The sequence below is a fragment of the Canis lupus genome, chromosome 21 (genome assembly GCF_048164855.1).
Source record: "Canis lupus baileyi chromosome 21, mCanLup2.hap1, whole genome shotgun sequence".
In the NCBI taxonomy this organism is placed as follows: domain Eukaryota; kingdom Metazoa; phylum Chordata; class Mammalia; order Carnivora; family Canidae; genus Canis; species Canis lupus.
This window is the reverse complement of record NC_132858.1, coordinates 34,700,205-34,727,548: the sequence shown is the minus strand read 5'-3', so window position 1 is coordinate 34,727,548 and position 27,344 is coordinate 34,700,205. Positions and strand designations below refer to the sequence as shown.

The 27,344-nt window shown below is 35.0% G+C and overlaps 1 protein-coding gene across 8 annotated transcripts in view; it reads right to left on the bottom strand.

The window, feature by feature from the left end:
• CACNA2D1 (calcium voltage-gated channel auxiliary subunit alpha2delta 1) overlaps window positions 1-27,344 on the bottom strand; it is a 475,442-nt gene that overhangs the window by 165,423 nt on the left and 282,675 nt on the right. For all 8 annotated transcript variants that reach the window (XM_072791358.1, XM_072791360.1, XM_072791359.1 and 5 more), the window contains exon 6: window positions 8,402-8,531. In XM_072791358.1, coding sequence (XP_072647459.1) covers window positions 8,402-8,531 — 130 coding nt within the window. The remainder of the gene's footprint in view (window positions 1-8,401; window positions 8,532-27,344) is intronic.

Sequence of the window (27,344 nt, the reverse complement as noted above, 5' to 3'; positions counted from 1 at the left end):
GGAAATTAATTGCTTTCCAGGGCACAAGTGCTTCAAAGGGAAGTACAGAAACCACAATTCTGAATTAAAAATGAAAAAAAAAAGGTGGGGGTTGTAAATCTAAATATAGGAGGCAAGTATTTCTCAACTATTGTATTTCAGTACAAAGTATAAAATATCCAATTTAACTTTTTCATAGTTTTTTTTTCCTTATTCTTTTAAACTCTGAATTTAAGACTATAGTATTTTTTTTCTCAGGAAATAAATTTGGGTTTTAGGCAGCCCTGAGTGCTATAACTAAACACCATTGACTGGGTGGCTTAAATGAGAAATTTATTTCCTCATAGTTCTGGGGGCGTAGATCAACGTGACCGCCTTTTTGACTTCTTGTAATGGCATTCGCACTGGGCTTGTAGACAGTTTCCTTCTTGTTATGTCTTCACATGACCTTTTGTGTGTGTGCGTGTGCACACGCATGTGTATGCATGTGTGTGCACGTGCATATATCATAACCTCTTTGTGTGTGCGTTCGCGCAGATGTCAGAACCTCTTCTTTTAAGGCCACCCATCCTGCAAGACTTAGGGCCCCAACTTCATCAACTCATTTGACCTTCATTACTTCCAAACAGCTCCTATATGTCTGTGTCCTCCCAAAATTCCCATGTGGAAGCCCTAACCCTCCATGTGACAGCATTAGTAGGGGGGCCTTTGAGAAGTCTTCAGAGATAGATGAGTTCATGACGACAGAACTTCATATGAAGAGGAAGAGAGATCAGAGCTTGTATTCTCTCCCCATGTGTGCAAAGAAACGGTCATTTGAGCATAGAGCAAGATGGTGGCAAGCCAGAAAGAGAACCTTCTCTAGGAACTAAATCGGCTAGCACTTTGATCTCGGACTGCAGAGCCTCTAGAACTGTAAGAAATAAAATATCTACTGTATAAGCCACTCAGTCTAAGGTATTTTGTTAAAACATACTGGACTACAACAGTAACAGTAAAAAAATCAGTCTTTGCAGTTATCCATTAGGCTACACGTGACAAGGCCTCTGCTGTCTTAATCACAAGGCCTTCCTTTTACCTATTTTAAAATACCAACTCCCCACTCCTAACCCAGGAACTACCTAACACCCTTCCCTATTTTTATACAAAATATTTATTATTCTATCATATTGCCCATTCTATTGTTTATTTGCTCATTTTATGCTCCACTTCCATCCATTACAGGCAAATTAAAGAAAACATTCTATAATTTTTCTACTCATGATATGTATTGAACATATATGAAACTAAAAATAGTAAAATTTCACTTATTAGTTTCTTCTGAGGTAATTCAATAATACCATGTTTAATAAAACTAAAGAGCTCCAAGTTATCTCATCTTGAATGTTCCTAGATTTCTATACATATATAAGACAGTTTATAATATTTTACCTCAAACTTTTTTTTTTACCTCAAACTTTTAATACTGCTTTATCATAGAAGTGTATTTTGCTTAGTACATATAAATATAATCTATATTATTTGGTATTTTGAGAACAGAGCACTATTTTGACTTTTGCCTATAGGTTATTTTTTTTCTGAGCTATCCTATAAATAAAATATTTGTTAAATAATATGCCAAATACAGATTGAAGATATTATACACTCGTGAGATAACTGAAATTGAAATCTATCAACAATCATTATGGTCAATATAATTTAAAAGAAGAGAATGCATTTTTTAAAACCAAACACTATGTGAAAAAAACAATTTAGCTCTATAGTTGATAGCTCTCGTCCTTTTTAGTTAACTTTTAAAATCCATCTTGGTTATATTCAAACCAGCTACATTCAAAGTAATCTACCTTATTCCTATTAATCATTTCAAGTTACAACAAGTAATCCTATTCCCCAAGGCTGCATTTCTTTCAGATCACTTATTATCCAAGAATTCACAATTTTACTCTTTAATTTCAGGTGTTTTTTTCTTTTTTAATTCTTTTAAAGATTTTATTTATTCATGAGAAACAGAGAGAGAGAGAGGCAGAGACACAGGCAGAGGGAGAAGCAGGCTCCATGCAGGGAGCCGACGTGGGACTCGATCCCGGGTCTCCAGGATCATACCCTGGGCCAAAGGCGGCACTAAACCACTGAGCCACCCAGGTTGCCCATTTATTTTCAGTTTATTTAAAAAAAAAAAAAAAGGACATATGGGACAAACTTCATTTCTAAAGTTAACTGCAATTTAAAAAATAATACTATACACTGAAAGTGAATATTATACAAATACCATGTAAAGTTTCTTCTCCTACAAAATGTATCTGGTGAAGCAATACTATAAAGTAACATCAGTCTAGTGAAATCTCTTCAAAGGGACTATAATTTGGGGAAAAAAAAAGATAGACTCGTGAGTACATACACTCCTCATGAATCCAGCCTTTTGCCCAAAAGCACCAAATATTTTTTTAAAAGATAGTTTTCATCTATCTTTACAACTGTTGGACTTGTAAAGTCATACAACCTTATTTTGAGGATGCCAATCAACTAAAATATTAAGTCTCTAAATCTATGGAAGAGATATTGCCCACTCCATTATTTGTTGGAATAACAAAATAAGTTGTTTAAAACAAATGTAAATTATTAATTGGCACTCTATAACTAAATAATGTCCATCTCTTGGAACAGATTAGTTTTTTTTTTTTTTTTTTTTGAACAGATTAGTTGTTAAAATTTATGAAGATTGAAAGCTATCTATTTAATTGTCAGCAAAGGCAGGGCAAATCTTTCCTCTAATTTTTAAACTGACATTTGAGACACTGTGGCTATAAGGACAAAATCAACATCAAGACAGACTGCAATGGCAGTATTAGTAATTTTAAGTAGTTCAATTTATAAAAAAATATTGTTAGTAAAACAGATGAGACTTTAAAAGATAATTCCTGAAAATTCTTTCTTATCAAAATGAATACTCCCTTGTGATAAAAGTTTCTTTCAATTTTTAAAATGGAAATAATTGCCTTGCTTACATTACAATATAAGGACAAAAATATTGAGTACCTGAATATGTTATGCAATTTGAAGTTACTATTTTCTCTTATTACTGTAAATTCTTTTGGAACTATAATAATTTTATAAATATAAATATCTATTGATAAATGACTAAAGAGCATTCTATGAAGAGAGTTCCTATACCTGAATCTAAAGTGATTTAAGCGGCACCTGAGTGGCTCAGTGGTTGAGTATCTGCCTTTGGCTCAGGACATGATCCTGGGGTCCTAGGATCGAGTCCCACGTCGGGCTCCCTGCAGGGAGCCTGCTTCTCCCTCTGCCTGTGTCTCTGCCTCTCTCTCTGTGTCTCTTATGAATAAATAAATAAAACCTTTTCAAGAAATAAATAAAATGATTTAAAAAATAAGTTCTGTGATTAAAACCAAATTGTCATAATATTCAATCCTTCTATTACTAGTTTCTATGTTGTTGTTGTTAACTGTCCAACAGATAAATTAGATCTGAAAATTAAGTATGGTTTCAAAGCTCTCTAAATTAAAAGTACCAAAGAGTGAAATTCTCAAAAATGAACACTTTCCAACAGGGTTCTAATTAAATGTACTATTCTAAAACTTTAAATATATCAATGAGCAAAGATAATCACATTTCAATTCTTGGGACTTTAAAAAGTAATTGCCTTTGAGAAATTAGAACATGAAATTCCTTATGAGAATATAGTCACACATTGTCTCAGTGAAAGAAGAGGCCGTTTCCCTTCAGTTAAGCCTTCAATTAAAGTCAGCTTTCACATTTATTAAATTCAGAAACCTAGAACAATCCTGTAAATCTGACATGTTCCAATAAACTGCAAGAATACCAGTAATTATTAAATTTCAAGATCTTGTTGACATTTTTTATTTTACTCCTGTGTCATTTACTCACACAGCCCATCTCATGGAATATGAATTTTAAAAGAGTAGAGGCCAGGCAAGGTCAGAGTCTTACTGATGAGATTTCAGCAAAGGGGAGAAACCAATATTAAGATAAATGAGACTAAATAAATAATCCAAGACAGAGTTTTTTACCTTCTTCTTTTATTTATTTTAATTTTATTTATTTATTTTTTAATCAAGACACATTCCCAAGCATGTCTTAGGACTTCTGGAAACACGTATTTAAATATTTTATCTTTGTTTCAAAATCAAAGTATTTTGTATTCCCTAAGATTATTAAAATCATCTTCTGTAGATATGTACAGTTTACTCTAAACCGGAAAGAAAAATACTTCTAAAATTCAAAACTCTTTTGCAATACACTAAAAAAAAAAAAAAAAAAAAAAGGCTTGGCTTATGTATGCCATGTCACACTTAATATTATTTTAAAAATTATGTTTAGATGAAGACTTTAATATGAATGCAACTTAAATTAAAAAGAAAAAAATCAAATAAAGAGGGGAAAAAGAGTAAGAAAATAAAGATTCTCAGGCAGAGTACATTATTGTGGACAATTCAGTATAACAGAAGAGTTAAAATTAACTCAAATGTACAATATCAGGAATTTCAATTATAGTGACTAAAAATATAAAGATGGGAATTAGACTTTATCTGAAGTTTATCCCATCCCTTACTAATAATATGGCCTTTCCTCAAAGACTGCTTCAGTTTTCCCCTTCTTCAAAATTACCCGAACTATGTTATAGTAAATAAGGGAAATATTACATTAAAAACGGTTAGCATGGAGTCAAGCAACTACTCAACTCAAAAAAAGTGGTGTTATTAAATGAACCGGGCCAACTGAACTGTGGAGTCTTTCAGCCTCTGTTGTTCACAATAGGTATGCACGAGGAAACTTAGTAGGCTGGTAAATTAGGCAGTAACGATCTAGGGGAAAAATGAGATGTATTTTTGCATTTATTTCTCGAACCTTTCATTGAGAAACTAAGCAAGGTCACTTTATCTTTATTTTGTCTGGGTAACCTACTCTGGAAGGGAAACCTTTCTCCTATTTGCAGTCTTCTTCTAATACTTTAACAAGAATCTCTAAGTTGAGGAATAAAGCAAGTTGAAGAGCAGTGTGAAAAATCTCATTTGGACGATTAGTTCCTGCATTTAAAGTTATTCTATAGGACTATGGCCCCAAACTGTTAATCATGATTAGCTTCAAGAGGTCCTATTTCTGGAGACCTTCATTTTCTATATTAAATATTTATGTTATATTAAAATTTGCCACCATGGTAAATGCTTTTTAGAAAGGGGAGATTTTTAAAAATGTGTCAAGTACCCATAGCCTTCCTTGAGAATGCAATGAAAAATTTGAGGATTTCTTGACACTCCCTATTAGATTTCCTGAACCGCAGGGAAATTTTTCTACAGAGAGAGGAAAAAAGAAAAAAAAGATTTACTGCTCTATAGGAATGGGAGTGAGAGAAAGTATGAAGAGCCTCATTATTTTGTGCCTCTGAAGGTAGGGAACTGGCTGAATAGGCCAGTGGGGTAACTGAGTCTGTATACCATACTGGTCTGAAGTGCTGTCTCACGACCAGGAAGTAAGCTCCAGGCCATAGAGGGGCACCTCATGTGCCATACACACCAGGAACTATGCGCAAGCCCTCTTTCCAAGCCTCACCAGTGAAAGGTGTTCATGCCCAGCAAAGAACAGTGCTGTGGCCCACTGGCTCTTGCTGCCCTATCAACCTGGGGGAGAATTAGGGAGAACCAGCACTCAGGCAAAGCTCTCCAAAGCACCCATCCCTACCTCCCCAAACTGCTGGATCCACAAGCAAGCAGATTCAAACCATAATACAGTTAACCTTGTTATTTTTCTTTTCTTTGGGAATGATAAACAGCAATCTATGGACTCGCTCAGAGAATCCATCTTGCCTGCTAATACTGGACAGACTTCCTCTCTAAGAACGTAGGCGGTGAAGGAGCCAGGGTTCCGTTCATGCCATATTTATTTCAGTCATAGTGGTTCTTGCTTTAGTTTCTTTACATACAAGTTCTCCATGTAAATATATATTCTATTTTTTAAAATATTTTATTTATGTATTCATGAGACATAGAGAGAGAGGCAGAGACACAGGCAGAGGGAGAAGCAGGCTCCATGCAGGGAACCCAACGTGGGACTTGATCCCAGACCCCAGAATCACGCTCTGAGCCGAAGGCAGATGCTCAACCGCTGAGCCACCCAAGCATCCCCTAAATAAATATTTTAACAAAGTATTACATAAATTGTGTGCACTTATGCTATGTAAAATCAGTGACTTTGAGTATCTTCTTAATAATACTGATTTTTAGAAGAAAAAAAAATCCCCAAAGATGAGGCAACAAAACAGAAACACAATAATGACAGCTTTGTAACAAACTGAAAACACGGACCCTGGCCTACAGTTTCTTCAACATAGTAATACAGGTCAAAAAAACAGTGCCAAGGATATCCGCAAGAGTATGGACAAAAAAATATTTTGACTCAAAACTTCTATATCCAGCCAGTATGTTTGTTCTTCTAATGTGAATTCAATAGAAAGATACAATCTTTAAGTTAAAAGATTATTTTGTTGGCATACCCAAAAAAAACAACTGGTGATAAAAAATCTGAAATGAATACAGATGAAATATTTTTTGAAGAATGAGTATCGTATAGCTCAGTATGATCTGAATAGTTTTAACAGTTACAAAATGTAATTGCAAGTATCAAGAGAATTCTTTTAAAAAGTACACAATAAGCCAAGTTAAAAGAAAAAATATGAACTTAAATCCCAGGTAATTCCTAAAAGAACTTGGAATTCGCAATAGTGCTGTAAGTCGAATTATGTTTAATTCTCATGTAACAATAGAAACTACCTATACACATCATTTTGTTTCTATTGTCAATAGTGAAAGACCATACATTTAATATCTTAAAAGAACTGATAGGAAAAAAAACATTATATATTTTTTAAAAATTAAAAAACAGAATGCAATAATTTGATCAAGATGAGATTTGTTATGAAAAGAATGACACATGCACTTCAAATTCTCTTAATCAATCTCAGAGTGAATCCAAAATACAAATCATCATTTATTTTCTTAGTCCTGTACTCAGTCCCCTGTGCTTAAATAAACTTCAATTGTAATGAACAGTAACAATAAACAGTTAAATAGCACCTACTCCTAGGCTGGAAAACAAGTAGATTAATATACTTTAACCTCAGTCATCTTTTAGGTTAGTAATCTTAACCCCATTCTATAGGTGAGAAAACCCTTGCCCAGAAATTTAAAGGATTTGTCAGAGAAAAAATACAGCATGTGATGGGGCGCCTGGGTGGCTCAGGCGATCAGGTGTCTACTGCCAGCCCAGGTCACGATCCTCGATCCTCGGGTCGGGGGTTGGAGCCCCGCTTCAGGCTCCCTGCTCAGCGAGGAGTCTGCTCCTCTTCCTCCCTCTGCACACCACCCCCCTTCCCTGCTTGCGCTCAATCTCTCTCTCTCTCTCTCTCTCTCTCTCTCTTTCTCTGTCTCTCAAGTAAATAACATCTTTTAAAAAGTACAAAATCTAGTTTTGAACTCAGGCCACCTGGCTCCAGACCCCACGCGGTTCTGGGTATCCAATCACCGCACAGCTTCTCCACTTAAGGGGAACAGAAGACACACACTCTTAAAGATCTCAGGTGGTCCTTTCTTCTTACCTGTTACTTAGGCAAGAAGGCAGAGTAGGAACTGCCTAGAGAATGGTGGACCCGGAACACAGGGGCGTGACTGAACAAGGACCCTGCTCTCTGGGTCTCGGGTGGTCCTCATCCATGCAAACTGTCCTCGGGGCAATTCTTCGCCAGCTTCCAGGCTCTGCCCTTACTAACAGAGGGCATCTTGGGCCCCTGGCCCAGGCCCTGTCCTGTCTGCCTAAGGAGCTCCTTCCCCTCCCTTTCTCTCAGTGGAGCCTTCTCAGCAAGTCTTCCACTCAGTGGTTCTCTACTTCAGTCTTTTTTTTTTTTTTTCTACTTCAGTCTTTCTCCCACATTCATCTTGAGCCCACAGCGTATTGGGAGGCACGTGCTTTATTTATAAGCTGCGGTGAGGCAGCCAGACACATACAGAAAACCTTAAGATGTGGGTTTTAAGTTTGAAATGTACCGCTCTCTCCCTTTACACTTTTTATAAGTATACTTGCATTATAAACACTTGTGCTACGTAATTTGGATTTTTTAAAAACCCAATCTTACTAATTTTCAGTTCTGATGGCCACTGGGAAGGCAGAATGACTTCCTCAACAAGGACATCTCCAAAGGATGTGGACTCTCCTACAAATATTCAGGGTGCGGTTACACGAACATAAACTGCTCATGAAAATCCAATTTCTTTTATAGGGAGTTGAGCACAGAATCTTACAGAACACTTAAACAAAACGGTATCAAATCGGAGAACAAAAACAGACAAGACTGTGGTATTCCAACAGCAGTTCAAATCCGTTTACTTACAGCCCTCATAGATGTCAGTGGGGATATGGACTGCTGCATGTTGATAGGATATCTGTCGTCCAAAATTAGCATCATCAATAAAAACAGGTTTTATCCTCTGGCTGCCTGGCTCACTCTCATTTTTTTCAGGCTGTATTAGAGAAGACAGACAATAAAAAGAATGTTACAACTTAAGATAACAGATACTCCACATTCATTCTTCATTTGACAAATGCACAGTCTTCAAAAAAATAGATGTATAAGAATATTTAAAAATACAGTACCGGGGTGCCTGGGTGGCTCACTTGGTTAAGCATCTGCCTTCGGCTCAGGTCACAATCCTGAGTCCCAGAATAGAGTCCTATGTCTGGCTCCCTGCTTAGAGGGGAATCGGCTTCTCCCTCTGCCCCTCCCCTGCTCATGTGCCTCTGCTCTCTCAAATAAGTAAAATCTTAATATATATGTATATATATAGTACCATGATGACATCTAACTAGACTTACTGTGCTACTCATTTTGCAATATATACCAATATCAGTAATTGTGTCATATACTTGAAACTATTATGCTATATATTAAGTATATCACAGTAAAAAAAAAAAAGAAACCCCATAGAAGAAATATTGTAAAAATAAAAAAATAAATAGAATATAGTACCATGATGACATCAGGTACACAAATTACATTCGGGTATCAGAATTAGCATTATCTTTATATTAATCACATTAAAATCTAACTTCTCTCATTTCTTCAATGTTGGAGTCACTCAGGATCATCCTAAGGACACCAGAGCTTTTTCATACATAGTACTTATTAAAATATGCATTTACAGAATGGAATTTATTCCTTTAAATACAATTGAATTAAAATTACCCCTCAATATAAATTTCACTATCTATGTTACTAAATTTTTATATGCAGTTGCAGACAATTCTTGGCTTGACCACTTTTGGTAAACATGACTGCCAAAAGCTAGCAATGAAGGATTATTTTGTATCATGTTCCCTTGATTTTTGCAAGCTTTCCATTTGTAAATTTTTGTTCTGTTTTGTTTTAAAAATAAAGTATACCAGAAAGGATCTTCTGTAACTAAGCACAAGTACATCCTAACTGCAACCATTTCTGTCTCCTGAGGTAGCAGGTAAGCTCCAATCAATAATGATTCAAGAAAAGCCCGTAGGAGTTTAAGGTTGAAGATTAATTTTCTACCTATTCAAACTAGGCTTTTGATAATGAATTAGCTTATGGCCCTCCCCTGGCAGGAAAAGAGAATCACATTCATTTATCCAAAATGTATCTCTGTAACATTTTTGTTGTTTTTGCTAATTATGTTAAATATTTTTTTCAGTTCAAATACAGTTATTTTAAACTCTGTCCTTTTTAAAATTTAAGTTCATACTTTTATTTTCAACTCAATGTTAGACACTGTTTTCCATCTTCCAAAGGTAATCTCCTCAAAACCAAACTGAAAAAACAAATCAAATTGGACTCTTTTTGGCAGCACACTACAGTGATGATGCAAGTGATAAAGAAGAGAAAAGACATAATTGGACAACCAGAAAATTTCCTAAGAAGGCTGGAAGAAAGTGCCAACAACATAAAGTCAGCAGGTTTACGAAGAACTAAATGCACAACTGTCCATACAGCTCTGAAAACTTAAATGACTAAAGAACACATTAGTAGCCTGAGATATTTAGAGAAATAGAAATCTAAATCTGGAAACAAGTTCACTATCTAAATCTGGAAACAAGTTAAATGTTCAACAATAGCACGTGTCACAATTATCACAGATACAATCGTGTGTTATTAACCAACTATTGTTGGTTTTGTAGTTATGAAATATAACTATGTTTCATGTTTGTGTTCTCTTGCTTTTTCCAATAATACAATGAACATGTGATTGTAATGAAAAAATATTAATTTTTGTTTTACGTCCTTTGTAGAGTGCTATTAAGCATTATATGATTATCTTACTAAAGTTAAAGTTGTTTCCTCTGAATCCTCTCACACTTAAAAATAGCAAGTTTTTTATTTTTATTTTTTTAAACACCAAGTTTTAAATACACTTTATAGAGATTCTGACACTTTTAAATCACCATATAAAGAGCTTTTAGGAATAACTAAAACAAAGGTAGTTTTCAAAATAATTTTTAAAAATTAATAATGTACTTCTCAATTTGTATAATCATGTATCGGGACTAGTTTTAATGCATAGTTGGTAAGTATATAAAGAAAAAAAATAATACAGCTTCTCTCTGTGGTTCTCCCTGTTATAGTCTCCATGAATTATTTTCATGAAGATATTAGACTTTCTAAATGTACCTCATTTATTTCCTTAAACCTATGAAATTACTGTGACTTATGATGATACCATCACTAGCTATGTCTCTGCCCATCTTGATATATTGTGGCATTATATGATATAATGAAAATATAGCAAATATTAGATACAAAAAAGTGAGAAAAGGAATTTGAAGAAAAGCTTAACATATGTTGTTTAATATGTTAATTAAAAGTTTCAAATAAATTCTCCTGCAGTTGAAATTTCCTATTTACCAGAACATACAAGAAGAAAAAATAAGCATATCTCTTTCCAACATTTTCCCCCATAAATTTGTCTCTTGAATTCTACAGACTACCATATATAAATGTATACAGAGAAACTGAATGGGCCTACTCTAAAATATAATTGAATGCATTTATTAGAACACATAAGTGAAACATGATAAGTATGTTTCTCATACTATTCATCTCAATATAATTCCAATCATTAAATAATAGATTAGATCACTCAGAGACCCAAGTACAAGCCAGTTTTGAATGGTTAGGCCATTCAATTTCACAAGCAGTACATATTAGCAAATTTAATTTGGAAAGGCAAAATAATAAGTCTGTGACAGACGCAAAAGGCTCTTGCATATTTAATATATTGATCTCAAATGAAACGTTTGTAAAATTGGTATCTATACTAATACATTTGTTTTTAATGTCTTGTTACCTTTTTCACATGAACTTAAAATGTAAAAAATATTCTACTGATAGCAAAATGTTTATTTATTTTTTTAACTGATAGCAAAATGTTTAGAAAATAAAAGCTTATATATATTTTACCTAAATTGCAATAGAAAGTATCTTAATCACTGTCACAATTCACATTGCACATGCTCAACTAGAAACTCTGTTCACAATCATACCATGGTTAAGTTTAGCTCCCTTGCTCTCTTATTTTTCTGTGTTCCATAACACTGTGCAAGTATTAGTTGATACTGAGTAAGAATGGTTCACTGAGACTCTCTATATAAGTAACACAATTGGTATTTCAATCTCCCTAGTGAAACGAGTTAAATAAATTAGTTCTTGTGTAATGATCCAAATACTTACATAACTAGAGACTATAGCCTGGTGTACACTTCTCCAGTATGTGTTTTAAAATTTCTGCCTCTAAACACATCTTTTTCTTTTTCATAACTATTTCAAAGATATTTTTATAACAGAGATCTGCAACTTTAACACAATGTAGCCATAACTGATTTTAGATATTTATTTATTTATTTAGTTAGTTAGTTAGTTTTACTAGTATTCCCAATATCAAATAAAAATTTGGATATATGCCCTTTAGGCATGTTATATCATCCAATATAAATAATTACCATGCATATATTATATTTAAAATAGACTTTCTTAGTCACTAAATCTAAAAAGTCTGGTATACCAGGATGTTGGCATCAACTCCATGGATTAAAAAGCAATGTTGCGTATGTAACCACTAGTTTACCCTTGGTATCTTAACCATTCTGTGATGTTCCATTAGTTAAAGCTGGGTACCTGTTCTGACCCTACAGAGGAAAGCCTCCTTCTTTTTAAGATTTATTTATTTGACAGAGAGAGAGAAAGAGAGAGAGAGAGGTAAAGGGGGGGAGAGAGAATCTCAAACAGACTCTGTATGGAGTGCAGAGCCTGACTCAGTGCTCAATCCCCCAACCCGGATATCGTGACCTAAACTGAAACTAAGAGTCAGATGCTTATCTGACTGAGCCAATCAGGTGCCCTGAAAGTCTTCTTTTTAGTAGTAAATTATTTGCATCAATTAGAAATGGAAATTCATCAAAATAGCTGCCAGCTGACCATGCAAAATTAATGAATAATGAATAGAGAGAAAAAGGTGCTGAGCATCAACCAGCCTAATCATTCTGGTCAGGTTGTAAGGCCAAGCCGAATATTAAATAATGAATCCAGTTACAGTGGCAGTAAGAACATTGTTGTGTCTCTTGACTTAATTGGTTTACGTCGCTATTTTCACCTTGAATATGGTATGATTCAGGGAAGTATCCCCTGGATGACTAGTATTAGAAAAGAAACACAAATTGAAGGACAGTCTAAATTACATAGTAAAGATTCAATATAACATTTGAACTTTGTTTTACTAAATCATAAGAAGAGCATTTTTAAATTATAAATTTAATAAATGCCCATATTGCCTTTGCAGAAATGTATGAGTTTAGCGAATCATAATATGTTCGATGAAGAAACAAGAGGTTTTTAAAAATGAATTCAGAGGATTTCTCTAGTTCTTCAGGTAATTAAAAAGTTATAATTCCTCAGGTTTACCTTGCAGAAAAAGTATGACATTAATTCTTCAGAAGCAATTTACTCAAAGCATTAATAAAAAAGTTTTAAAGTTAACATGAAAAGCAAATTTATAACATTAGTAGTCAAAAGAAAAATCAAAGAAACAATTCTAGTTCTTTTTTTTTAAGATTTTATTTATTTATTCATGACAGACACACAGAGAGAGGCAGAGACACAGGCAGAGGGAGAAGCAGGCTCTCTGCGGGAGCCCCATGGGGGACTGGATCCTGGACCTCCGAGATCATGCCTTGAGCAGAAGGCAGAAGCTCAACCACTGAGCTACCCAGGTGCCCGAAACAATTCTAGTTCTTAAAGATTATATTCATTGTTAAACCTTCACGTAATCTTCTATTACTAATTATGACATAGAAAAGAGAAGAAACAGGCTGAAATAATCAGACTTTGAGGGGAAAAGGGAAGAGTAAGCAGCTGAAACTCCACGATAACAAACAGAGCAAGTTAAGAAGTATTGTAGAGGGTATTAAAGCAATATATTATACACACACACACACACACACACACACACACACACTGTATATATACTGTTTCCAAATAGGACAGGGAGTGAAAAGCAAGTATGGATGTGAAATAAAACCAAACTAAATTAACTGAAAAAGGGATACTAGTCACTGCAATAATTTGTTTATTAAATTATATTAAAAAAACAAAATAGACGTTGCTTAAATGAAGTGTATTAAGGTGGCTTGCTGATAAAGATTACCATGATAACATTCAAACAAGCTAAAATACAGAATCTGAGAACATCCTCAAAATAGATTGATGTAATTTTAGTTTGCATGATGGATGAAGGTTTGTAAACCACCTATCCCAGGACCTAGCACACAAGGAGAATGAGAGCCTTCTCATTGAGGAATCCCAATACAGGTAAGTGTGTTCACAGGAAGGGTTGTGGCCTGGTTTAAAACATGCTACATGGCATATGAGATTTTCAAACCACCTGCATAAGAAAAGCATGTCATACTATCCTATGTATATCTATTTAAATAGTTTTATTTTATTTTAAATAGTTATTTAAATGTATATATTTTTATATATAAATATGTAAACTAAATTTTGGGGAAAGTCTGATAGGATATTTTTCTCCACTAAGGAATTATGAAATGGTATTTTACATATGAAAAGAACTATGTGATTTTAGAGAGTCTAGAAGTTCAATACAGCACTTCTCCATGGAAACCATACCGTCTTATTTATATTACAAAAAGAAAACATTTAAATGAAGCCATTCTACTTCTAAAAAATTAAAAGCACAATTTTATATTCTAAATATTAGAATAGACAAATATACTTTATTAAATATTGTCAGAGCAAAAGATTTAAAAAAAAAAACTACAGAGGAGAAAGATCAATCATTTTCCCTTGATATCCAAGGCAAAGAGTGCCTAATGCCATATAATTAAGGTATAATCATAGAGCCTAGACTCCAGGTCTGCAATATCCCCACCATACTCACATGAAATGAAAACCTACCTATGGCCTGCAAGACTCCATATGATGTATTTCCCGCCTGACAACTCTTCCACTTTTCATATCCTTGCCCATGATGTTCCTACCATACCTGGCCTGTTTTCTGGTCTCTCCACTACCATGCTCTTCCTGGTCCAAATATCCTTGTGCTTGCTGTTTCTTTTGCCTCATGTCTTCCTGACTCCCTTTCACAGCACTAGTGCATTTTTCAGATCACAGTTGAAAAATCCTTTCTTGGAGATCCTCCATCTAAATTACCCCCATAGAATCCTGAATATATTACTCCATTTATCACCTTCAGAGCACTAATCTAACTGCAATTATTTAACCTTTTCTTTGCCCTACATTTGCAATCTCATTACACTAAAATACAATCTCCCCGAGAGCAAGAGGCCTCATTAGCATTGTTTAGTTGCTTCCCTGGCATCTAGACTATTGCTTAGAACTGTATTAGCCTGCCACATTTTTAGGTTTTCTGAGTGAATAAATAAACCTGAACCTATGTTTCCTGGCCACCAAACTTCTGCTTTTTCTATTTCAGTATGAAGCAAGCACAAAAGTTGGAAGCAATCTGGTAAATGGACAAACAGTGCCTCAGTCAGGAATCTAGGTTCTCATTTTCATTTCAATTCTCAAACCTTGCTCACTTTTTCCTTCCTTCCTTCCTTCCTTCCTTCCTTCCTTCCTTCCTTCCTTCCTTCCTTCCTTCCTTCCTTCCTTCCTTCCTTCCTTTTCTTTCTCTCTTTCTCTTTCTTTTAACAAAAGGGAAGAGAACAAGATCTGTAAAAATCATTCTAGCTCTGAAATTTCTAATTCTGCAATCAATGAATTTTAACTTAAAGAGAATTATTACAAATGTTTTTTTAAATGCCAAGTAACTGCAAGAGCATGTAAATGGTGGAATGCTGGTATAGAGAAGCATTTACCAAGGGAGTCTCTCCTTAACCGAAGCCATTGCCCCTGATGATTTGCACCTTAATTTAGGGCAATACATTTGTAGTGTAGAGCTACAGACATCAGTCAGACAATTTGTAGCCGAACATGAATTAAAACATCAGTTGGGCATTAACGCCTCAATTTCAGACTTTACTTTTTACTTTCCTTCACTGTTAATCAAGGCCACCGTTTTGATAAGAATTTAAATGAAAATGAATGTCCCATGTGTCCGTGGTCTCCAAGAGAATCATTGGAGGGTTGGAAGAAGACACTAGAACTTACTCCTATTTCTAGCAAATGAAATATGAAAAAAAAAATAAAGTCTTCTAATATGGACTATATGGATTGACTTACCACTCCCCTCCACCTGCCTTACTGACTGCTGTGCGCTGGTCTCAGGTCACCTGTCACACTGCAGGTCCCACAAGAAGAGAGAGGAAACCCCTTACACTGGCATCTTAAGGGCTGTCTTCTCACTGGATGGTCACTTTCACGGTAGTACTCTATCCTTGGTATGTAAATTTACGTGTTACCTTCTCTGGTTTAACCTATTTCACATGGGCGAGTAATTCTAGAAGATCTTTGCAAATTCATAATTATCAAAGATCAAATGCTCGTAATGGAAGCTGCACCAAACAAAAAGTTAAGGACAGAGACGATGCTTCTATTTCCAGCACTGACTCTTCTTTAGTCTCATTACAGCATAGGAACTGTGGTCCCATTAGTTCAATTAGACGAGTCAGTCAAAAAAGTTACTATTATCAATTTGGATTTATATTTATTATTGAATAATAGTGCCCCATGGTCATGTGACTTATTGAGGTATTTCCCATGGTAATATGAGGTCATCATAATTTCCAAAGGCATTTAATAACTAACCATCCCGGAAAAATGCTTATGCTTTTTCTTATAGTGATTTTTAATGCCATATGCCCTTAAACTTATACTTTGTAAAGTCTCACTAAACTTTTAAAGCCTCTCTTGAGGCTTGTCAATATATCAGTTGACAGTATTAACTATTAGCTGAACTAACAAACATACTAGTTCAGTAGTACATATACAGAATTTATAACTAAATATTCTTATATCAGGAGGTGCACTTAATATGTGCAAACCAAAAAAAGGATGAAGATACCATTCAAAACAATTCAGTCCCTATCTTTGTGCAGCCTACTAACTTTTACACAGGTTAAGTATAAAATGCCCATATGATGCCAGTGAATTTTCCAAACTTAACAAATGTTTACAGAGTTCTAAATAAAGGTACCATACACTACTTCTGAAAAGAAAGAACTGGGGGTGCTGGGGTGACTCCGTCGGTTAAGCGTCCAACTCTTGGTTTCAACTCAGGCCATGATCTCAGGGCCCTGGGATGGAGTCCCACATCAGGCTCTGCACTGGGCATGGAGTCTGCTCAAGGTTCTCTCTCCCCCGCTCTCCCCTGACCCCTTCCCCAGCTCATTCTCTCTCTAAAAACATTTTTTTTAAATAAAAAGTCTTTGAAAAGAAAGAAGTGGATATGGAATATAAAAGAGAATTATATATGCCACTTCTCCCAACAACTGAGAATCAATGTTTAAACTATCCTTGCAAAGGGAGTATATGCCCAAGAGCACAAAGCGTTAGAAAACTGCCAAAAGAGACTCAAAAAATTTTAAAAGCTTCAAAAACCAAAAGGCAGAAATCCTAGAAGAAACAGAACCTAATCTAAGCTATCTTTTTACTACTTTCATGTTTGTTTGTTTTCTCCCCAGCGAACCTTAATGTGGCTATATTTCACACAGTGGTGCCTGCAGACTTTTAAGTATCAATAGTAAATACCACTGCAGATAGTGGATCAGATCAGTGAGGATTTATGATGCCAAGTCTAACAATCTTTTCAATCCTACAGCTCATATTTTACCCACTGCAAATCACCTTAAACAAATAACTGTCAATGAGGAAGCTGATTAGATAAAATACAAACCAAATAATTAAACATGGACAGAATAATGAGTAGGCATACTAAATTAAAATTTTAAATCAAAACTCTCAAAAGATTGTAACCTTCCGTCTTATAACAGCCACATCAGGGCCCTTTCTCATCTCCCAAAGGTGCCCCAGGTAGAGGCAGGGTGGCAAGAATAGTGACACATGACTCTCGCTATGGATCATACCATCAGCATGACATTCAATTCCCTGCATAGCCAAATACCATGTGTGTGACACTGGGCAGGTCTCTTGAGCTCATTAAATTGCATTTGTCTTATCTGAAAATCATTAAAATAATAGTATATGTCCGAATGGATTAGTGTGGACTTTAAAAGGTGCACTGTATATAAAACACTTACTGCCTAGTATAGAATAAGCATATATATGTTGAGTATTGTTACAATCCAAACATATAGCATCCAAAATATTTAAACCATTTATTTTAAACTAATACACAAAACAATTCTGATTAAACCAATTATTATACAGAAGCAATTTATTATTTGATTTCTCTGCCATCACCTATTTGAGGAATCAATGTCAGTCATCAACAGAGTCTGAAATAAAGGTCGCATATTATAAGATAGTGTAAAAAAAAGAAAAGAAACTTTCGCTTAATTCTTTCATTAATAATTAGAATAGACTGCGTTGCTGTTTGATGCATACCTCTACTAGCTCATTCTACAATCACATTTGTTTCTCTAAAATAAAATAAAATCATGAAAGATTGGGCTTTCAAAAAGACATTTAGATAGGGCATTATGTTGGAATTAATTTTAATGTAGACAAGATTCTGCTAAGAAAATAAATAGCAACATAAATATGCAAGGGAATTCAGGGGACCAGCCAAATGTCGCAGACAGGTCAAATTTTTAACACGATCAATACAATAAAATGTACCAAATAAATCAACTCAACTTATCGACATGGGAATTGTGGGGTTGAAATCATTTCATCTGAAATTTAGTCAGAAACATAGATCTTGGAATTAGGTTAATAAGGGTTTGTAATGATCTGCTTTCTTTCTGCTTGTTCTGGGAATTAAGAAAATAGTGCAGCTTGCTGGTACAACTCAAGCCTTCTGGGGAATCTGCTTCACTAACCTTCAGGGAATTTAAGGATTTGTTGGGACAGATGTCTCTAAAACCTAAACTAAGAACCTCAATGAATTTCAAATTTCAGGAGAACTTGAATGTGGAATTTCATTTAAAAATGTTGCATTAGGGGATCCCTGGGTGGCGCAGCGGTTTAGCGCCTGCCTTTGGCCCAGGGCGCGATCCTGGAGACCCGGGATCGAATCCCACGTCAGGCTCCCGGTGCATGGAGCCTGCTTCTCCCTCTGCCTCTCTCTCTCTCTCTGTGACTATCATAAATAAATAAAAATTAAAAAAAAATTTAAAAAAAAATGTTGCATTAGGAGCATTTTCTTTCATTTTTTGACATTTAATTTTCCTTTCAAATCTGGTTAGACAAAATCTACAAAGATATGAAGACAAATCACTGCATTGTGTTTATATTTTTAAATAGTTTTTTGAAGATTCTACTCAGGTATTTATTTTGTTAGGCATTGTCTTAAGTTTTTTATACAAATGCAAGGATTATATATATTCATAACAATAAATGGAAAATAGCTCAATCTAATACCCCTTCAGTATTGTCAGCAAATACACACATACAAACAGGTTCCACTTGGAGCTAAAATCGTTTCAAATAAATCTTAAATTTATTATAATAAATTAATAATTATTTTTTAAATTATGCTCATTAACATTCCTGATTACCTATTACAAGATGGGAAAGTTCTACATGCTTTATATGTGTTAACTAGTTTTCACAGTAACTGTGTGAGGTAGTTATTACTGTTACCTTTATTTTACAGATCAAGAGAGTAAAACACAGAGAGATTATATGACTGCCAATATCACTTAGCTAGGAAAATAGCCGAGCTGGGATTCAAATCCAGGCAGTGGCACTCCAGAATACAATCTCTTAACCATCACACTCTGCTCCCTCCACTGTATAACACGGTGTATAATGATCATACATGTATGTCTTGTCATTTATTTAAAGGAGAAAAACAAATTGCATACAGAAGTATACAGAAATGAAATGGCATATCACTAATTTATGATAAAATATTTAAGCAAATAATAGAGGAAGCAATTATGGAGATATTATACTTTCCTGTCTTCTATACATTTAAGATATCTTTTCCTGGTGAAAAAAAAGTTTAAAAAAATGTTACATAGAGAGGCACCCATTTTAATGCTATCACCTCTTCAGAAATGAAATTGAGCAACTATTACTTATTCTAATTATGTGCAGATTCACATCTTTAGTTTGATGGAGTAAATACAATAAGTCTGATATCATCACAGAGATTCATAATAATTTAGCTTATCAGATCTGCCCTGACTTGGAACCCCAAATCCTGATTCTCATGGCACTTGAAGGAATTGGATATAAATATTCTAAACCTGCTTATTCCCAACTCGAATCAGTTTTGGATGTGGAGGAACCACATTGCCTTTTTTGACATTACTGCTGGTCCTCATGACTGTTTCAAGGGCCAAGAGAGGGAGGCTTAGGTGAGAAAAGATGAGAAAACTGTGTCCATGGTCAAGGACAGCTTTGCCACTCCCGTCTTAACTTGTTTCCACCCAACCTCGAAACCAAACATTTTCACTTCCACCATCCTTGCCAGAGGTTTCCTAGTTACTTTGCAAATAGAGCGCCACTTTAAAAAGTAAACACATTTTTACAAATGCTATGTAAGTACTATGGGTATTGAAACATATGAAACCTACCCAATTTAATAGGTATCACCTCAAAAATTACTCCTACTAACTATTACTAATACTAGAGAAAAAGTGACTAAGATCCTTATCTCAAGGTGCTAAAAATTTAAGAGAAAAGTTAATCCCTGTATACAAATGGTGTATTATACCACAAGACCAGATAGGTGTGACAACTAGTTTATGACACTCAGAGGAAGGAAATACCATTCGCTACCTAAAAAACTCAACAAACCTTCCAGAGAAAGTAGTACTTGAATTGGCTTATCAAGAATACTTAGTATTTTATTAGAAAAATAGTAGGTGGGACGCCTGGGTGGCTCAGCAGTTGAGCGTCTGCCTTTGGCTCAGGGCGTGATCTCCGGGGTCCTGGGATTGAGTCCCGCATCGGCATCCCTGCATGGAGCCTGCTTCTCCCTCTGCCTGTGTCTCTGCCTCTCTCTCTGTGTCTCTCATGAATAAATAAATAAAATTTAAAAAAATTGTAGGGCATAATGATCACATAATTGGAGGAGAGAATATATTAACATTAATTAGCACACTGGCCATAGGAATAAGTGTCTTAAGTTTCCAGTAAGGTATGTGCTCAGCATGGAACTGTGGATCAGCAAATAACTTAGCCCAGTTACACCTGCACCTTTAAGTCTCGATTGGAAAATTTGTTTACATAATCATAGTCATAACTTTTCATCATCCATTGCAATCCAAAGGGACATTAATTTTACCCTTTATTCCAGCAACTGCTTCAGCTAAATCTGGCTGTCACGAAGTATTTTTATACCCAGTGGTGAATATAAATACCACTGATCTAAGTATGGGAGTACAGAAATCATAAAACGCCCCTGAGGAATGGTCTTATATCACAGCCATTGAAAAGCTTATAACTCGACAGCTCCCCACAAACTAACTCAGATACAGCCAACTGAAAGGTTATATTCCAAAGGAATAATTGATTACCTCTGAACGTTTGTTCTACCTTTAAGTGAGGCCATGTATCATCATTATAATGAACAAAATCAATAGATTGCACTTGAATATATCATTCTGTATATTCAAATCTTAAGTGCTGATAGACCAGCATGCAAGAATAACAGGAAACCGGAGATTCCAAATTTAATCTGGAATCCAAAATATACTAAATTTACGTCCTTCTTTGTATGATTTATTTCTACTATGAAAGCTACTCCTTCTTCATTTCCAGTTATTCATATCCCACATGCCCACCCCCTTCCCCTCACCTTCCCTTAAATGCTGGGATGCTACAGATTCTCTCCTGTACATTTTTTTTTTATTTTATCTGTTGTGTGCATAGGTGATACAGGCTGAGAGTAAAACAAGGGAGTAACGGGATTGTGGCAAACTGGAGAATGTACCACATTCAAAATCATTCAGATTCTGATCTTAACACTGTGCCAGCACATCAACACGTATCCGTAATTGAATCTGGCTCTGCTATATGGGAAGCTTCACACTTGCTGGGGAAATTTCAGCCACCTGTTTTCAAAGTCCACTCATAAGCTAAGCATAACAGTATTCAAGGCCAAATTAAATAAATAGCTGCCTCCTAGAAATCTCTTCTTGGATTTCCTTGAGCAAGTTTTTTGGTATAAATGTTCTTGAGTTTTGAAAATCTTGGCTAAATCCTTTAAAAATCTTTGCTAAAAAATATTCCTATGTCCATTATCCTAACCAACATAAATGTATTGTCTCCTCTAATGAAAGAAACACTGTAGCCTTTCAAATCTACAATTATATACAGATTTCTTTGCAAACCTGAATGCTTTCTTCCATTAAGCTTTTTTTTTTTTTTTTTTTTTAATCTCTAATCCATACGCTTTGACTTGATCTTTGGGAACACATGATGTATGGTTCACCTCACTGCATATTGTCCCCATCCATATGTTATCGTTTCTCACACAATTTTTTAAAACATTTTTGACATTCTGGGAGTATTTCCTCTTTCTTCTGATGGATAATCTGCACTCTTAAGTTTGTTAGTTCATCCAGTGAAATTGTTATTTTAGTAGTATTGATTTTGATGATTTTATTTTAGTCTACTTTACATACAGATCACTGGTTCTTTCTTTAGAGAATAAGCATACATTTAATGTTTTCTGCGAAGTAACTGAAAGAATATCTCAAAGGAAACATGTTTAATACTACAGTATTTTTACTGTACTATTATTGATCTCTTCATGTACTCCCTCCACTGACTGGTTTCTATCTGATTAGGTTTTTTTTTTTTTTTTAAGATTTTATCTATTTATTCATGACAGAGAGAGAGAGACAGGCAGAGGGAGAAGCAGGCTCCATGCAGGGAGCCCGATGTGGGACTCGACCCCGGGTCTCCAGGATCACACCATGGGCTGAAGGTGGTGCTAAACCACTGAGCCACCAGGGCTGCCCTCTATCTGATTAGTTTTAACTGAAGGAAGACTTTTCCCGTCTCAAGATTAGGAAACAGCAAAATGGTACAGATTTCTTTCCAAGCATTTGTTCTTGCTTCTGTCATATTTGTAATTTGAAGGCAAAGAATGGAATTGAATGTATAGTATGGTTTCTGGTAAAGAGTAGGCATTTGAGAAGGGGGAACATTTTCGTCAGGGTCTTTTGATTCTAATTCTTCAGATAACAGAAACACACAGGCCTGGGCTGAAATTGAGCATGGTGGTAAAAGGGCATCCTTAAAAATGAGACCAAGTATGGAGCACAGAGATGGAAGATATATAATTATGACTTTGCTAATCATCAGCCAGTTCGTATTTGTGTCAAGAAAAGCTTCTCTTGAAACTTTGATTCACTGACTTATTGGGGGGGAAAAAACCTCACTAAGTGATTACAATGTGCTGGTTGCTGTAAGAACTAAGTCACCTGCTGTGAGTACCAACAGCTGCCCTCCAGGAAGTAACACTCTAGGGAAGGATCCCAAGGGAATAATTTAAAAAGACTGGTTGTACCTCCAAGAAGAAGCTGCCATTTCTTTATAAAATTCACGATGACTTAGGAAAGAACTAGTTAAGTTTCATCAGTGTCTCAAATGCCAAACAAAGGCAATAATAACTGATATGAACATCTTGACAATTGAAAAAGAATTAGGGATATAGTATTTTACACATATTTACATGTTAATAATATAGATCATTAAAGGTACATGGATAATGTAGAAGCATAAAATAAAATGTGAAGCTCTTAAGCTCCATTTCAAGAAGCTCTTAAATAAATATTTAAGAATAATGTCTAAAATCATACATTCATCATGGACATGGAAACAAAATGACTGATGTAAGAGAGGTAGGACATCGAGAAAATGATCACTATACCACTAGGCATGATAATGGAAAAATAAATCCTTTCCTTAAAAAAAAAATCCTTTCCTGCTAAAACAGAAATGGAGAAAAAGTTAAAAATCATAATCACAGGCTCAGGATTTACAATCCTTTGGTCTCCTTCAGGAGGCATAACATTTAAAACAGAAACATTAGCTCTCAACCATTTATACTACCACTTAAACAAATGAGGACAAATTTATTAATCAATAATATTGTCTCAATATTACCAATCCAATTAGTTCGTTTATTCACTAGATATTAGCTGCTGATGTGTGAGATGATAAAACTACCATTCTATAATTTCCAGTTACCTATTTTTATTACTGGATGTGGCTTTATGGATTTGAGTAATAAAACTACTGTAAATAATTAAATCAGTATATAAAAAGTCCAAAGGGCAAAGAACAGTGATGACAAGCCAATGTGAACCAAAACAATGAGATGACATTATGATTTGTTAACATTTGATATACAAAATATTAAGCACTACAAGTTGTGAGTATTGGAGCCAATTAAATCCACCTCTATTGCAAGACTTCTGGTAAAGTTTGTAAATTTCGCCATGGAAGTCCAACTTCATCAGGTAAGAAACAATCTTCAAAAAAAATGTGTAACTACTGTAAACCAAAATTAGAATATCAAAGTGTAACATTTACTTACATGTCTGAACTTTCTTTCATTGTAAGATAATAAATATTTCCATTGCAGAAAATAATTTAATTATACTGATCAAAACACATGCATTAAGGGGAGACTAAGAGATATTCAATAAAGCACATAATTTTATGTACATTGTACTATAAAAAAGAGTTTTTTTTTGGGATGCCTGGGTGGCTGAGTGGTTAAGCATCTGCCTTCAGCTCAGGGTGTGATCCTGGGGACCCAGGATTGAGTCCCACGTTGGGCTCCCTGCAAGAAGCCTGCTTCTCCCTCTGCCTGTGTCTCTGCCTCTCTCTCTCTCTCTCTCTCATTAATAAATAAATAAAATCTTTTGAAAAAAAAAAGAATTTTTCCCTCAGTTCCAAGTTGAAGAACTTGAATAGAAGTCACTCAGATAAGTGAGTAGCATTTCGGAATTAACTTCAATAAGTCAAGAAGAGGGAACTGAGGATCTGTTCATAAGCTGCTAATTATTTTGCAATTAGTATTCTCTCTTTAGTAACAGAATCCTCTATTTTGTTTGACTGCATGCCTACGTTGAGGAGGATTAAATTCCCACATCCTGATGCAAATCAGCAAGGCTGGTCACCAAGCTGCGGACAAGGGATGCAGATGTGAGCGATGTGTACAATCTGCAAACATACACTTAAAGGCCCACGGCTTGCCTTCTACTGCCACGCGCCTCCTTCCTGTTATCTAGGATGCAAAACTCAGTGTGTATGTTGGAGCAGCAATCTTGGATCACAACATGGAAAAGCTGTACTGAAGAGGGCGGAAAAACTGAGAGAAGGACCCTGGAGCCTAGAAGATTGAGACTCGCCACATTAGGTCTCATATCTAGAATGTTTACATGAGGGAAATAAACTTTTGTCCTTCAGTTACTTTTATTTACTTTAGTTCTCTCTATAAGAGTCAAACCAATACACCAATCACTGCCCATGGTTCATTTTTATTCAGTGTCTAAGAGTTTACAAGAGCAATAGAACTATCATTTCTAAAGCACTATAATCTTCCCCAATGAAAAGTTTCATTGAAAAAAAATAAAAATAAAAATAAAAAAAGAAAAAAAGAAAAAAGTTTCATTGAAATATAAATTACCTTATAGTTCTTAATAAGCTCTCAAAAAATTTACACGAAATAGTACAATTTTCCAACAAACTTGATCCCGCTACTAGTATTCCGAGAATATTCTGAACTGCAATGAAATCTGTGGATCACCTAATTACCTAGAGCATGTCTTACGTGAAGGGCAAACAATTTTAATGAGCTTTACTGCCTTATAAGTGAGTATGATTTGGAGGTTGGAATGAAGCGTGAAGCAAAGTCTCATTTCTATCCTAACCCTCTTCCTACTATACGATATTCTTTGTGAATTATTCTCACAGTTATTATTTATATATAAAGAATTGAAAATACTTTCTCTAAATCCTGAGCATCATTTTATTTTTTCTGTGAATAATTTTTAAGTTTTACATTTTAAAGTTGATATTTTGCTTTACAGAGTCTTGATTTCACTTGCTAAAGCTTATCTCTTGGCCTAAGAAAGAGAATGCATCTTTCTTATAGGTACGTTTATAACTTATTATAATATTATAGACTTTTGGGGATGGAAGAAGGCAATAAAACATGATGAGTTCAACAGGTTCACTTGTATTAATCCTTTTTTCTCCTACACAATTTTATTTGGATAAATGAATAAACATCTGTATCGGCAAATGATGTAGCCCTAAGCACTGAGCACAGCTCAAGTAGTAGAAATATACAATCCCTGCACACTTTTCCATTTTAATGGACATATACTAACTTTGCAGCATAGTGACTGACTACTATGAATTTTACCTTTGTACTATTCTATTATACCACTGAATACTAACTGGGGAGGCGCTCACTAAAAGGCTGCATCTACATCTATGCATATGGTTGTTAAAATCCTGAACAAAGAAAACCCACTATTTCTATGCAAAATAAAAAAACTTTCTAATTCAGAAGCAAACTTGACGTAAGTAAACAAAACTATTTTATTTGACACCAAAAATAGGACTTCTTTATTTGCTTTAAGGAAAAGAAAAACATATTTGCAAACATATTTGATGATTATTTGGTATCATCATCTTTAGGCAACACTCAATTGGGGGATTGGACCAAGCATGTTCATCCAACTACTTTATTTAATATGAAATCTTTGTCATAGTTTTACAAACTATTTGTAAATAGCTATAATTAGTATAATACAAGGAAGGGTGAAAAAGATTTATCATGTATATTTTAAATGACCACATAATTTTTAAATATCAAATACTAATCCATTTAACAGTGAAACAAAATGTCTGCCCCAAGATAATATTCATTCTAATACCAATCAATAAACTACTTTTTAAAAATTTATTCATTTGGGGGATTCCTGGGTGGCTCAGCGGTTTAGCACCACCTTCAGCCCAGGGCATGATCCTGGAGACCCAGGATCGAGTCCCACGTTGGGCTCCCTAGGTGGAGCCTGCTTCTCCCTCTGCCTGTGTCTCTGCCTCTCTGTGTCTCTTATGAATAAATAAATTTTAAAAAATCTTAAAAAGAAGATTTATTTATTCTGAGAGGGAGAGGGAAAGAGAGAGAGAGAGAGAAAGAGAGAGAGAGAAAGCCAGTGCAAGCGGGGGGTGGGGGGGGTGCGGTGCAGAGGAAGACGGAGAGGAGAATCTCAAGCAGACGCCCCAGTGAGCACAGAGCCCGATGCTGAGCTTGCTCTCAGGACCTGACCATCAAGATCATGACATGATTCAAAATCAAGAGACAGACTCTTAACCCACTGAGCCACCCAGGTGCCCCATCAATCAATAAACTATTAAAACACCTTGTGTTAACTGTTGGTTTGTCCCTAACAAACTTCCTACATCATTAAAATGACATATAAAATTATCATAAAAGGATAATAATTATCATAAAAGCACTAACAAAACACCCATGGCTAGTAAAAAGAAAGCACTTTTTAAAAGAATCCTAGTTCTTCATTTATTAAATGAAGAAAACACAAGCTCCTTCCTTCATAGTGTCATAGAAGGAATTAAATAAAAGAATGTGTGTAGACTGGTCAGGAGTGTGCAGGCAAGATCAGTGCTCAATAAACTATGATGTTCAGGAGTAGTAGTAGTGGTGCAGTTTGAA